The sequence below is a fragment of the Struthio camelus genome, chromosome 14 (genome assembly GCF_040807025.1).
Source record: "Struthio camelus isolate bStrCam1 chromosome 14, bStrCam1.hap1, whole genome shotgun sequence".
In the NCBI taxonomy this organism is placed as follows: domain Eukaryota; kingdom Metazoa; phylum Chordata; class Aves; order Struthioniformes; family Struthionidae; genus Struthio; species Struthio camelus.
This window is the reverse complement of record NC_090955.1, coordinates 2,633,596-2,648,923: the sequence shown is the minus strand read 5'-3', so window position 1 is coordinate 2,648,923 and position 15,328 is coordinate 2,633,596. Positions and strand designations below refer to the sequence as shown.

General features: G+C 42.1%; 1 protein-coding gene across 13 annotated transcripts in view; it reads left to right on the top strand.

Annotated features, from left to right (window-relative positions):
* The window catches only part of ITPR1 (inositol 1,4,5-trisphosphate receptor type 1), a 188,162-nt gene that overhangs the window by 108,190 nt on the left and 64,644 nt on the right, over positions 1-15,328 (top strand). For 7 of the 13 annotated variants that reach the window (XM_068907210.1, XM_068907212.1, XM_068907209.1 and 4 more), the window contains 3 exons: positions 9,443-9,478; positions 11,016-11,066; positions 14,350-14,482. The exons of 1 other annotated variant lie outside the window; for it this stretch is intronic. In XM_068907210.1, coding sequence (XP_068763311.1) covers positions 9,443-9,478; positions 11,016-11,066; positions 14,350-14,482 — 220 coding nt within the window. The remainder of the gene's footprint in view (positions 1-9,442; positions 9,479-11,015; positions 11,067-14,349; positions 14,483-15,328) is intronic. 5 more of the 13 variants (XM_068907208.1, XM_068907206.1, XM_068907205.1 and 2 more) reach the window with 2 other exon arrangements.

Here is a 15,328-nt window from a genome sequence, read left to right as displayed (position 1 = left end):
TCCTGTTTGTGGTTTGTTTCCTGTGTTCTCTCCCAAGCCAACCTTTTCTTTGGAACAAAATTCAATCACTTAATGCTTAAGATGTTACTCTTGTTTATTTAGTAGAATAGATAATGAAATACACTATAAATAATTTTCTATAAAACTTAATTTTGGAAATTAATCAACTGAATTTATTTAGGTGAACTTTGTTTTGAGAAACAAATAGTATTTGGGGACCTCGGCTGTTGAAACAGATTGAGATCCTAACTGTTAGCTACAAAAGTAGACCCCAATAGACGTATCCCCCAGTTCTTGGATGAAGGACTTCTAGAGGAGGGAGTTTAAAAGAAAACTCCTTCCTCATGAAAACAAATCAGAGTGGTATGGGGGTGGTTAGTTTGTGTGGGTGGGGGGTTTTTTGGGGTTTTTTTTGGAGTTTTGGTGGGGGGGTTGTTGGGTTTTTTTGTTTGTTTGTTTGTTTTTTAACCTAACCTGTGGCTGGGACACTCAAAAGCCCCAGCTTTGCCATCTTACAGTGTCACAAGTCAGTACCATCATCTTGAACTGCTCTGGGGTCCTCTCTTCAGGTATTCTGACCACTTTGGAGCAGAAGCTCCATCCTGGATCTGAGATACCTTTCCTAAGAAAAATCTCAAGAGTCTCCCATCGGAAGTTTCAGTTTCAAAGAAACTACATTTTCTAATGACAAACTCTTTCATCAGAAAATCCTCACCTAAAACTACTCAGAACCCTCAATCTGTTGTTTGTAGCAATTTTCTGCTTTTAGTGTGCACTTCCCGTTAATGTGCGTAGAAGATAACTGATGAGCAGAGAATATGAGTCTGGCTTTTGTTCTGAATGACACTTGTTTCATGTAGTGGAAGGCTGCTTATTCCAGTGGAATCGCTTCTGACCTGCATGAGAATGAGAAGGCTCAGGTGTGTCTCCAGGTGTTGCACCACACTTACTATTTAGCTACAGGAGTGCTTTGGTGTCTAACCTTTGTAATTTGTTTCCTCTTTCTTATTTTTTTTAACCAAACTAAAATGTTTCTTCTTCTTACCTGAGAGTACTTCACCAGAAATGTGCTGTTTTTGAAAAGTTAATCTGCTGCATATTAACATTTCTATCAAGTGCTAACAAGTACCCCTTAGATTAGGTGGTACTACAGCTTCCTGGAATAGGGCCTACAATTCATCTTGGAGAAACTTCAGACAGAAGTTTGAATTGTTTAATTGCAAATTAAATCATATGAAAATCTTCCCCTTCAGTTTCTGGCTGCAGCATGCTGTCTTTGCCTGTAATAAATCAGACAGAGTGTGCAGAGCAATTCAGAGTTTGGTCTGGAGGCTGCGAAGGAGGAATGTTCCTGCTCCTTGGTGGAACGGTGCCCTGGATGGAGCAGGTGTGTTTAACTCTCGGAAATGAGCATCATCTGTTTATAGGAAGGGATTCAGATCGTGGCTCAAATCACTGAGAATTCTCAAAGGAAACCCTCATGTTTCCCTTTTTTTCTTGTCCCTCTGGCAACTGTAAACATTTAGGGCAAAGAATACAGAAAACTCCATTACTAATAAACTCCATTATTAACTTCCTTGTCTGTCAAACTCTGGGCAGTGTAATTTTTCTGATCACTGAAATGTTCCTCATTCCCCGAGGATAAAACCGTATTAGAGTAACTGTCCTATGGCATAGCTTTGTGATAATTTCACAGTATCTATGTAAGATTGCATACGTAGATAGAGCTACGTATCTTAGAGTTACTACTGCAAAGTAATTTCAGTGAGGGGGTCCAAATGCTTGCCCTTATGGAATGAGCGCTAATAATAAAAATGACAGCAGGTACATACCTCTATTATCGGATGTTGTAGTAGTAAGGAAGTTGGAGTCACAGTCCCTCTTAAAACTCTTTCTGATTGCAGAAAGGGAGTGCCCTTTTCACGGGTGAATGCTGCTGGAATCCACCGTGGTGCCCTGGAAATCCCCTGCAGAACAGGAAGGATTGTGAGCAGCTGTAACTGTGTGGGTCAGTCGGGACCTCTGTGTAACAGTGTGGCTGGCAAATCTGATTTTCTGAAGTATTTGCAATGCTGAAGTAGTGTTGTGGAAATGTAGGGAAGGAGTAAAATATGTTTTAATCCAGTTGGCCTTACATTGGCCTAGTTCATTTACTTTCTATTGAAGGTTTTATCTTAAAGGTAGCGTTTGGTGTCACTGTTGGAAAGGAGTGGCAGGAAGGAACTACTGTTCTCTAGGAGAGGTGGTATGATGTGGTGTTTGTTTTTAACATCTATTAATGTAGTCTGAGGACCATGAACCTTTCTGGCAAAAATACGGAGATAGAATTTTTATGCTTTCGTAGAGGTTTTTCAAATTCTGCAGCCTCTAGTATTGAGGCAGGCCTCACATATAAGGTTTTTCCTGGGGACAGAAATCATGATATACTGAAAATGAAATTTATTTTTTCAGTATTTCCAAAACGTTCAGACTTCTGTAAACTGTAAATGTGCACAGACCTTTGGGATAGGGTCTGTGAAGAGTGATATTAAAGAGCAGAAAACATGTCTTGGAAGATGAAAGAAAAGCATAATTGGTCTTAATAGAGAACCAAAAACCCAGTGTTGCTTTGGGTATTCAAGTCATGCTCTCAGGGAGTTGTATGTTGAGAGCTTGTCTTTCTGTTTCCACCACGAGCTCCTGGTGTTGCAACTTTGCAGACTTTCCCAGAGCATCAAACTGATGTTACTCTGACTCTGTGGAGATTAAAAAGCCAAATAGGGACGACTTAGCATAGGCTCTCTGCAGATGTTTCTAGTAACAAAGAATAAAATCCTTAGATAGGACACTGATGTGTTCTCTGTAAAAGCTCTTAGGCCAAGTCTCTCTTAATCTACTCTTTGTGTACTAGGCTTGTACTCCTGTAATTTTTGTTCTGATGGAGTTGCTACTAATGCTGGCTTCTCTAAGAGGAGGCTCAGGACCAAACTAAATTTTTCTTAAGTGTTATCAAGTTTAAATCTTGGCAGTACAGTAACAATTAAACCCCTGTTACGGTTAGATACAACAGCTTGACTTGCTTTTAACTTAATCCGTAACCCACAATGAAGTCTGAACACCATACAAGTGCAGGGCTTTGCAGGGCTCCAGGACTCAAGTTGAGATGATTGTATGAATCTGGGGTTCACTGTGGTCCAAGAGCACGACTCCAGTAGCAAAGCACTCCCCCACTTCCAAGCCTTTCATGCCAAGTTCCCGGTCTGCTGCTCTTGGATTCAGATAGGTGTCAGGAGTCTTTAGACACTAAGAGGTATATGTCTCAGAGAAAAGAGCTGCTATTACGGAGGAGTGAGTAAGGAGGAGAGAAGTGTTAGCCTTCACCTGCAGGTGGCATTCACATGATGCCGAATGTGGCTGGGAGATGTCCTACTTCTTTTTCTTTTTTTCTTTTTTCTTTTCTTTTTTTTTTTTTTTCCTCTCTACATTGCAGTGAACTGCTCCATTGGGCACCTGCCAACATTCAAGCGGCAGTTACATAAGAAGAGCTTTTTTTTCCTGGAATTTAGGCCTGCTGCTGATGTGTGACCTTCAGCAGTAATTGCCAATAAATGTGGTGGAGCTGTTTACAGTTACTTCAGGCCACGCTGAGGCTGCCAGGAGCCAAGGCTGCAGCGGTAGCTGCCACGGTTGTATGGCTGCTGGTTCTTCTCAGGATAATGCTGTTCCCATATGATTGGATCTGTATTTTTTATTATTCAAATTGTTTGTCTGCCTGAAGAGAGAGCTCTGTCAAACCCTTGTTCCTCTGCAGAGCTGATGATGGTCAGTCCTTGAGACTAAACCCTGGGCAGGGATGGTCCCTGGCCTGTCATCTTTGCACATAGTTAGCAAAAAACAAAAAGACCAGATCCAGCAAAGCTCAGAGCACCCTGAGTTTACACTGTAATTGTTTAGCTCAGAAGACTTTTAGTGTTTGAAGTAAATAACTGATTTAAGTAAAACTTCTATTAAAAGGACAGTAGGGTTTTTCAGCATCTGTTACCTTCTTTATGCTGTTAATAAGCAGTATCCAGGAAAATACACCTGCAAACCCATTCAGTATAGTTTTAGGATTGGGTTTTTTTTTCCCTCTTCACTTTGGTCTTGAGGTTTCAGGTAGATGAAAAGAGAACTGAAAATCCTGGTTCAAAGGATTTGACTGAAATAACCTTTTCAGTGATATTTATCAATGATAAACTGCAAAACTACTTTAGAACAGCTGAGTAAGGTGCAGAAAATGTGCTATTTTGTGGATCTTTTAATTGGAATGGGAGACTTATTAACCTCGTCAGTGCTGGAGAGATGCAATTTTAAATTTATTTCCCTTGTAGAGAGAGCTTACACCACAGTCATTTCTCTTGTGTATTTTGCACTTAGACAGTGCTTCACTTGTTATGTCTCAAGTAGAGGAAATGCAGGCTCTAATAAATTTTTGTGGGCTGCCTTATATTTTTTTCCTTCACAAATCCTGCAATCTTTGGACTGTTTTTATTGCACAAACTAGAACTGGAATCTTTAAGCTCTTTGGAACAGGAGACTGGAGCATTTCTTATAGCAATTTGTCAAAATATTTGCACCATGTTAACAGCAGATTAAAACTACCAATGTAAAATGTATGGCGAAGGTAGTTTTTACTGCATTCGGTTACTGTAAATGACTTGAAAGACTGAGAATTATAAGAGGAGCAAGCGAGATTTAATTCCCACTGAAGGTCAGCAGCAGGTAGGAGACAGAGTCCTTTAACTTGAGGAAAGTCCCAGCCCAAGTAAAACATGCCTTTGAAACTGCACGCTCTGGAAAATTGAAGGAGGAGTGGCCATACGTAGATCTTGGTGACCTTTCAGCTTAGACACTGATCGTCCTTGGGCCAGATTTGCCACCTGAAGTTCTGGCAGTGCACAGAGGCTCTGCAGATGCACAGAGATAAGGGAGGAAGTGTTGAGCCACCTCCGTGATCTGCGTGTGCGTGCACGTACACGCGTGTGTGTAGCAGTGAGCAGGCGTAAGCGTGGGTTGCCGCTGTGCCACGCAGTGCAGCAGTCGCCCTCTTCTCCCTGCAAATCCTACATGCCGCACGTGAGGGCTGCGGGAGCTGCGCAGTTTTGAGGCGCCTGCACCATAACAATGTACTGTTCCACATCTGACACTGCCGCTTAATTTATGCAGGTGTAAAATCCTCCATCGCATTCTAAAAATATAATGCACAGTAACTTTGATACGAGTCTGTTACAATGATAAACTGTAATGTGGGAAGAATTTGTCAAAGCAGGTTCAGTGCTTTTGGTTCCCAGTTATTCCCTGCTGCCCTGAAACTTATCCATAGCAAGTCAAATACATTTTTGACAAACACACCTACGTATCATCTGCAGAGGCTAGAAATGTCCTATCCAGTACAAATTTTTTCTCAGTTCTACAAGGTAATGATATTGGCCTTACAAAGGAGGCTTTGCAAGTCAATAACCCACGCTGGTGGATATTTCTCTTTTCATGGCGTTCGTCTAGTATTATTGAAGAATGAGACAGCCAACTAATTTGTTCTATAGCCCGTTTTCATGACAGGTAGCAGAATGAGATCACTTTGCTTTGCTGGGTATTTCCAGCAAGAGCTATAGTGAATGTATCCCACAGAGAAGAAGAATTCAGAAGAGAGAAGAAAGAAGTGGAAAGGATCTTCTAGGACTGTGTCTAAACAGCCAATCCGAACCTCAGTGCCAGTTGATACAGGAGATGATAGTGTAAGAATTAAGATAGGTGAAATAGAGGGCAGTAGTTTGCTAATAAGCTCTGTCTCATATCTTTACTATTATTCTTTACATCTGGATATACAACCTGACTATCAAAAGCTTAATGTGATATTTGACTGACTGACTCTGTGGTTGTGGTTTTTTTCTTTATTTCCTCTGCGATGCCAAATAGCTCTCCCCACCACCCTAATAATTAGATGACATATGCATGAAATTGGGTCAGTTCTGGAATTCAGACTTCAAGACCAGAGGGGACCATTAAGTAATTTAACCTGACTTCCTGCCCAGTGTAGGCATCTCATTACTCCCAATTGCTTCTCTGTTGAGCCAAATAAATTCAGTTTGACTAAGCTTCTTCACAATATTCCATGTTGGTCTTGAAGACCTCCAGAGATGGATGTCCATTTACAGCAGTGCATTGCATGAGCTAGTCACATCTGTGTCTGATTTAGTGCTCACATAGGAAGTGACCTTCAGGAGACGTGATGGTTTGGAAATTGGCATGAAAGTGTGAAAGTCGAACAGTCTGAGGTTTGCCAGCCTGTTTGGTGTTTGAACTTGGAGATGGTCTGAAATGGAGGAAATAGGTTTGTGCTTTTAAATGCATTATTTTGTCTATTTTATGTCAAAATTCCAAAGTTAGTGAGGCTGAACAGAAAAGAATCAGATTTTTTGGAAGTGTTTGTAAGCATATGCTCACACAAACACGTAGCTTTTCCTAATAAGATTATTTTCCACTTTTTTTGTGATATTACAGTATGAAATTTTTTTCTATCCTGTTTTGCTGAAGCCAGTCCTTGGAGGAGACCCAGTCCATATGAACTGGAATCTCCATCTACTTTTTAAATGCATTTCAAGCTTCTTCAGAGAGCTCATGTTCTAGATGTTTACTAGATAGGTGAGTTTTAAAAAAAAAATAACAAGAGAAGTAATCCTGAGGCTTTAAATCTAAATGAAAATCTTTCTACATTTCTTCAAATTCTTTTTACTCTATCTACAGTTCTAATTGTTTGAATTTTCTACAAAAGACTGGTTTACCCAAATTTTTTTTTTTAAGAAAATAAAACTTAAACTTTCACACCTTCCTCAAAGCCATAAAAGAAAAAGACGAAAATCTCTTCCACATGTGCCCTCTATTTTTTTAGATGGTTGTGTTGAGGTGTAAAGAGTTCACAGTAGCTGTCACTGACTTTGTTGGTTGCTGAGGTGGACACATCTACTCGAGTCAGATAAAGACCGTTCTGGGAAACACACAGCGTCTACATTGCAGAAATGGATGTTAGTAGCATTCTGGTCACCAATAGATCACAGAAATTGTAATTCTCCTATTATTATCTCCTATTCTGATGAGAGGTTTATTTGCCAACCTGCGGGAATGGAAACTTCAAAGGAAGAGGGGTTTTTTTGTGCAGTAAGTCGAAAGGAACTTTTGCTACTGCTAGCAAAAAGGAAAAACGTTGCACTTTCCTCTGACCCTTCCACCCAATACATTTTAGTTTAAAAGCTAGCTGCTGTATCTCTGGCACTCACCTGGCCTCTGTTAGTGAAATGTCTTGGTATTTTACAAACTTCAGTGTCCTATTTCCCCCTCTTCCCTTCCATCACTTTTTTTAATAGGTGGAGAACAGAGGCATAGGGAGGCGCTAGAAATTGAGCAGAATTACTTATTCAGTCTACTCTCCCACCCTGTTCAATCCTCCTTGTAAAGTATAAGCTCATACTTTACGTTTGCAGAGCAAATGGTACTGCAAGGCATAGCACAGTAACTAGAACTCAGTAAGTCTTTGCTATTTTAACCCACTTTGACTCAGCTTCAGTATTTTGGATTTATACTCTTACTGAAAGATTGCTGAAGGCCTTGATAAGTCGGAATGATCCAGTGGAGCATTGCTCAGGGCAGCGCTGCTGCCTGGAGAGGAGTTTGGGGCTGAGTTCTGACGTGTTGTCCTACTTATAGGCGCTGTTGCTGCCGAAGCGCGAAGGCACAGGAATTTGCCAGCTAAAATCCTTGCTTTTTTCCTTCTCACTTTAAATTGAAAAGGTTGAGCTAATTTCAGGCTGATTCTTCATCTCTGCCAGTTTTCAATCCCAAAATGTTCATGTATGTTTGATTAATTTGTTGCCATGGTGTAAGCCTGGGAATAAGGAAGCTCTCCCGTTCAGAATCCAAATTCCAGTATGTTTTCTTCTCCCAGTTGTGTCTGTCTGACCTCCCTGCTTCAGTTTCCTCTTCCCTGGAAGGGAAGGTACCTAATTTCCTTTATAGCGATATGCATGTTTTACTTGCTGTTGTAGGTGAAATGACTTATTAACAACAGAGGAATTTTTTGCTTTGTTCTGAAGCAAGTTATACTGACCGTGTCTGCAATCTGAACAATGTGCCCAGACTAATGACTTGACATGGCCTTTCCAATGTCCAATCCACAAGCAACAAGGGTGTACTCAGGAACGTGCACTAGGCAGGAACTGTGTGTTCCTCTGCTTAAATGAGGTTCTTCCTGTTAACTTTTGTTCCTCTGACTTAAATACTCTGTGCTCCGATCTGACCGCATAAGAAACGGTTTCCATGCTTGTGAAGCTTCCAAGAGTAGCGACAATGCAAGGAAATGGTATACCAAAGGCCATGTGAATTAGCCAGGAGGAAAGTCTATTAGGAGAAGAATGGAGAACCGTTCTTCCTGATCGTGCCTGTCTACTGAGCACCAAAGTGGAAAATGTTAGTTCCCCTGTCCTTTTCCTAAGAAGTGGAAACTCTCCATATTTAGACTTCTGGATCCCAATGGCCTTCTTTTTTTGCCGTGTATTTCTTAGGCTGCAGCGGATATTGGGTTAAAAGACCACGGTCACTCTCGTAGCCTATGCTTGATTTGTCTGTCTAGTTTGTATGCCCTTTAGGCAGACATGGACAATGAGTGGCTGACTTAATATGACATTACTGTATCATAATAGTCTTTCCTAGCGTCTGTTTCTGAGAAGTTAAATCAATTTACTCACTATTAAGTAGATAGTTTCATTTGAATGTTTAGGTCTCTGTTGAATGTCTTAAGTTCTGCTAAATAAAAGTTGCTTGTCTTGATCTGTTTCAATGTGATGATCAGCATTTTAAATTTGAAAAACTGTCACCATTAAGCTTCTAATTTCATTGCTCATGTTATGTACTTTTTCATGATACTATGTTATGTATCTTTTATCTCAGGACAAGAATGTTTATAAATGAGAATTCACTGAAAGCATTTTTCTTAAAATAACATTCTAAATATGTCTTTTAGTGACACACAGCATTTGTTTCTTCAGCTACCCCACTGGGGATAAATGCGTTATGTTCACTGTGCGCAGATCGCAGACACCTTCTATGCAGGCTGAGCAAGCTGTCCAGCAGCACCTTTCTGAGTTGCAGACCTGTACGCTCCTGCAACTTAAGCTTTTTGCTTGTGCCTTTTTGTTCATGCAAAGTAGTTTGGGCTGTTCAAAGGATACCTGCTAAATTATCAAAGTGTAGCCCTTTTAGAAGCATGGTGGGTGGATGTAAACAGTAGTTATGCCATAATTCGTTTGTGATGATTCAGCTTAAGTCAAACAGTTTCTAGCTCCCTTCCGCTTAAGTGTTGACCACTAGATTTCTGTTGGGATGAAAGAATCTTGAGGAATGACTAATTTTTCTGCATTTTACTTTCAACTAGCTGCCGCAACCTCCAGAAACGGAAAGCCCAGTAGAGGTGTGTCACCCACCTATATTTGTACAACAGGCAAATATTGGTGTGTTGAAGTAGTCTTGGTGGAGTGTCTTGTTGGTAGAAATTTGTGAAATGTGTGTTTCTGTGTGGTATAGACAGTGGGAAAAATTAGCAGATTTCTTCAAGTGGTTCAATCCAATACACCATCAGCCTGATAGCCAGAAATACTCCCTCTATATTAAAGCGTGTAAGCCGATCCCAAATCTTTGTCCCTAGACAAAGTAAGGGACCCAAAGGCCAATGGTTTAACCAGCCCAGGGTTGGACTGGTCAGGAAACGGAGGTGGCAAAAGAAGTTGGTGGAAACTTCGTAATCCCAGAACTGCTGGGTGTCCCATTTAAAGTGACATAGTGAAACAGTTAATGGTGACTTGACTTCAAGTTTACTAGCTCTTCTGTGAATTGGGTATTTAGGCACGTTCCATTTGAGGTAGCTCAACATCACTTCACATAAAACAGACTATTTGCCAAAAATGAGAAATAAGGATTTATAAAAAACCTTGAATTGTTTTGGAATTAATGGGACATCCAGAGATGGTGTTGGTAGATTATACCGCTGCGTAATATATCACTGCAAATCTAATTAAAGCTATATGAATGTCCAAGTGTAGGAGGCTGTTAGATTTGTTTTGAAATCATGAAGAGGAAAAAAAATGCAGTTTGTGGTGTTTTGTACTTTTTTATTAGTAATTTTTGTGGAAGACTGTTTACATGTAAACTGAAACACTCAGTGGTCATAGAATGACTTTGAGATGTCAGGGATGGCTCCTGGTTGAACGTACGTGCCTGGATAGAGCAGTAGTTCCTCCGTGTTTTCAGAATGTTTTCTAAGAGATGGGAACTTGACGTGCTCTGGGTTTACAAAGTGCAAGTTCTAATCTGTGGTAAACTTCTGAAAATTTGCTTCTTTTAGATACTTAATATCTGAAATAAGAGAGATTTGATTTGGAAACGTGCCAAGGGACTTTGTTCATTAAATCAGAGTAAAGCCCCATTGAAGTCTTGAAACACAGCCACGGTATTGGAACAAAAACCCTATAGGTTTTGACAGAGGCCCTCCACAGTCTCAAGAGAGCTTCACTGACCACATCTGGATATGTTAAAGTACCTACACGTCTACCAGAAAGAAGTTTGTGTACAGTGGGCAGGGGTGTCTGTGTGTGCGTAAGTGTGTGTATACGTGTATATGTATGCATGGGCATAGTGCATGGTTTGAGTTCTTGAAAACTTTTGTGTTTCCAGTAACTAAAATGAGATAGACTTTGTGTTTTCTTTAAATCCCCGAGAATGTGTTGGCATACGTGCATGCCATGAGTGGTCTGCTGGAGAGCGTCAAAGCAGACTGGTTGAGTGCTGTCAGAGCTAATTAAGGCCTGATGTTTAGACAGCTTGCCAGTCGATCTTCCTCATCTCCCCCCTTGTTTTCAGCTGTGACTTTCCTTAATATTTTCTGTGAGTGCAAAGATGTTAGTGTCTCTTTAGTATTGCTCTGCTTTAAAATGAAATTTCTGCATGCGCAGCAGGAGCTTGATCAAAGTCTACCACAGAGGCAACTGGAGGATCATAGAAGGGTACGTACAGCAGTAGAGCACGCATAGAATTAATCCTTTTAATTTTTTCCTTTTAAATGGGGAAGTGCAAGTCATGTAGGAACCTTTTGTGGTGGTTGTCAATCTCCTAGAAAGTCTAAAACTAGCAGCTCTGCTTATGATACAAGATACAGGGGCAGCTCCCATCATATTAAATGGAAGGGGTGGGTGCTGGGTCGCTTAGGATTAAACCTCAGATCCTGATCTAGTCTCTTCACACTTCTAAAATACTCCCCTGTGGTGACTGCCTGCTTGTAAGGTGAGATTAATCAGGCCTGGTGGAATTGGCTTGTTCTGCCTCCCCTCCCACCCCAAAAACCCTCTTCCTTTATGAGCAGTCAAGTTGCAAAACCAGCACTGCTAATGCCTGTTGGTTCATTACAGTGCGTCTCGCTTTCTTCTGCTCTTGTAGCCAGGAGCAGAACAGCACCTTATAACTGCTTCACTCTTAGGTTTTTATTAAATATTCTCTGTAACACAGTTTTAATGCTGATAACAGATTTTTGATAACACCTAAATTGAGTTGCTTTTATTGTATCTGTTCTATTGATGTATGTACAAATAATGTTTGTATACTATTTACTATTAGTTTACCTTGGTGATGAATACAGATGAAACTGTTGCCGGATTTTCTAGGTAGCATGTTTGATTTTTCTTAATGCCACCGAGCAGCTGATATTTGTTTGCATACTGTACGCATCAAAGTGATGTATAATAGTAGCATGATGGTTAAAGAACTGTTCTGAAGCCAAGCATTGCGGCCGAATTAATTATAACATTTCTTAAATACCACATATTTTTTGCTCCCCTTTATTTCAGTCACGTTCTCATACGCTTAGCTAACGCGGTGCTTTTGAGTAAGGAAGTAGGAAGTTAAGTTTTCTCTTCCCAGCTAGAATTGCCACATGACACTGGATGTGGCAGTGGCTGGCCAGACCTTTGAACCTCTGGATCAGCATGCTTTTCCTTCTGACTAGAAACTACGGACGCCTCATACCTGTTCCCACTTGTATTTTCTGGTTAGCTTGTCCTGTTTTGGATGTAGTCCTAGCCCAGCAAGAAGGCAGACGTGCTGCAGGTCTGTCACAAGGGCAGGAATTCCCTGTGAGCTCTGTCCTCTCGCCTGCACAATCCTGACCACGAAATCGAAGCCATCTTCTGTTCCACAGTGGACTAGAAAGAAAGGCTAGAGACACGCCAACAAGCCCTAGTTAACTACCTGGATTCAGGAAGAGACGGAGTTTACTGAACACCGTTTCTTGTAGTTGGATGTGTGTTAAGACCTTCATAGTAAGTTGTAAAAATTACCATTTTAAAATGCCAGTTGCCATGACAACTGCTAGTTAGTTTAATGGAAGGGAAAAAGGTAACGTGAAAACACCCATCATAACTTGATTTTGGCACAGGGCTATATAAATTTATCGAGTCTCCTTTCTAATTAGTATACCCGTAGGAGAAAGATGTAGTTGAGGGTTTTTCTGTCTGGCCTGACCTTATTCTGTCGTGCATTGCTCGTTACCTGCCAGACTGCGAGCAGAGAGAGCGGCTGAAGCACTGTGTCGTGCCCTGAGCGGCGGCACGGCGCTGTCGGACCAGCTCCGCTGGGGTGAGAATCCGCCTGGCCCAAGCGGTGATAGGAAGCGTATGCCCCTTGGAAAAGTCCTAATTTTCTGGTACTGTTGCTTCAAAGTGACTTGCTTTTTTTTATTCTTTATTTATTTGGAGTTTTGGAAGCAGCTGGCTGGAAGGCTCTCCTAGTGTTTATTTTGCATCTGGTCTCCCTTCCTCTTCCGCTGCCCCCTCTGACGCTGTAAAATGCAGCTCCTGTGTAGCCGCTTTCATGCTGATAATCTGTAGGAGCAATTTTCATCAGCTAAAGTGTAGTGAGAGAAGCAGAAGGCCGTAGCCCTGACGCTAGCACCGGCCTTGCAGAAAGAGCAGTGATCTCTGCCAAACCCCGGAGAGGTGTTTAGCTGCTTGGTCGAGAAGCGATTTCTGAAATTCTTTTGAACGATTTTTGATTTCCAGACAGACTGCTGCTGTGATAGAGCCCCAGTGAACAGGTTTCCCGAATTGCTGGGTCTGGGGGTGTCTTTCCAGTGCACTGCAGTATCAGATCTTATCTAATCCACCTTTGCGTGTGCCGACTTGAGTATCGGCAGCAGGCTGGCTGTGATGCTGCTGGAGTTTTGTATGAGCTAATGAGCGCTTTTATATGGATCTGTTTACCTAGCTGTGTTTGAAAGACTTCTTGTGAAAGTTTTAAAAGTAAGACTTACGTAACGCCTAATATCACGCTATGGAGCGGGTGACGTTTTGAATCTGCAGCCGGACAACTAATGTGATCTGAAATACAGCTGGAAATCAGTGTTGAGCTCTTGCTTTGTGCCTGGAGATCAAGACGCTTTTTAGTTAGCCTGAAATTATTCTTGGCTAGCTTTATTTTTCATGTTGTTGAATCCCCAGGAAATTCCAGCCCCGCCCCAAGCACGGCGCAGGGTGCCAGTTCGGTAACCGCAGCCCCTCTCCGTTAGCGGAGTGGCAGCTCACAGTTGAAATATGCCGGTTTTTAGGCACAGAGACCTCACAGAGACCGTTAATCCAGTGGTGGTGCTTCTGTGCCCGTCCGTTCCTGGCTGTGCCGCCAGCTTCTCTACGGCTTAAATTACTAGGAATCCCCCTTAAAAACTTGGGAGGGAACAGCGCCGGGTCTACCGGCCAACGCTGAAGCCGGGAGGGGTTTCGACCTCCTCTGATGTCCGCGGAGGGGAACGGTGTGTGCTTGGAGCCAAGCTCGCCAGCCGGCGCGCGGTCCGTGCTGTCGGCTGGCTTCAGCCGGCGCCGAGCGGCGCGCAGCCGTCAACGCTTGCGAAGGCGCAAAAACCAGTGCAGGCGGGAGGAGATGGCATTGGTGTCTCACCAAAACTCTTCCTAACGCTGCTGCTTCTCTCATCTTCCTCTTCGTTTTGTGTTGGTGGTGCCCTCTTTCAGAATAAGATCTGCCCAGGAAGCTTTAGCGCCGTATCTGAGCGGTAGCCGTTCCTGGCGCTTGGAGCCCGTAAGCTCCTTTGAGCCCTGTCTAGGGTCCGGGCTTGCCCGAGAACGTCTGAAGGTGTCAGTGGGTCCTGGCGGGTCCAGCGCGCAGCTCCCCCTCCCGCACGGCTAGCAGGCTAATTACGAGCGCAGTCCTCTTGCTACTGAATATTACAAGCTTGTTTATTCGTTTAAACTCAAATGGTGATTTCATTATCCTCTTTGAATTAAGGGTGAGGCGCTCAGGCAAGTGTTGGTCAACCGTTACTATGGCAACGTCCGACCGGCGGGAAGACGAGAGAGCCTCACGAGCTTTGGCAATGGCCCACTCTCTGCTGGAGGCGCTAGTAAAACCGGGGGAGGAGGTAGGACGCGCTGCCCGCTGATGAGCGTTGTATGACTCTGCCCTGTTGTCTGTGTCTGTTTCTGCATGACCGGCTGAGTATCTTACAGGTGAAATAGCCTTCCCCCCGCCCCAGCCTTTCCCCCCCTCCTGTTCTGTTGTGTGAAAATCACAGAAAAAGAAATTGTGCACAGTGGATGGTGAAGTCCTACTTGCATGTTGGTCCTGGCTTTGGAAACTTCAATATGTTTTAACGCCCCTTGAGGGATTTCATTTTAAGCTGAACTGAGCATAGCTGTCCTGTCTCTAATCATGTAAACTGTTTTTTATTCATGCAGATGAGTAGCGTGTGTGTGTGTTTGTTTTTTTTTTTTTTTCCCCTGACTGCATTTGAGAAAATATTTGAAAATGAAACAGGCAGAGCTTTATATACTCCCAGAGACTTTGTTGGGCTGGCTTGATTTTGTGGTTTTGCTTTGAATGAATTTACTTAAGAAATTTGATCAATTTAGTATTTACAATAATACTGGGGAAGTGTGCTCATAGGGAAGTCAGATTAACCATATCTAAAACAAAAGCATTTCATTGTATTACAGAGAGATTGCAGGGTAGGATGAGCAAAAATTACATTTGAAGTCAACTGTAAAGTGCAGCTTATTTAATTTGAGACCATTTGCTAAAGAAGTCATGCACACTTATCAAAATATAATTCAGTGGGTTTTGCCTCAACATAAAAGACTGTCAGGAATCCTGTTGAAAGCACGCTTGATCAGGAATAATAAAAAAAAATATATATATTCCCCTCCACCTTTTTCTGAAATTGGTATAGATTACATTTATCCTTGTGTAATGCTGCTGTCTGTCATAC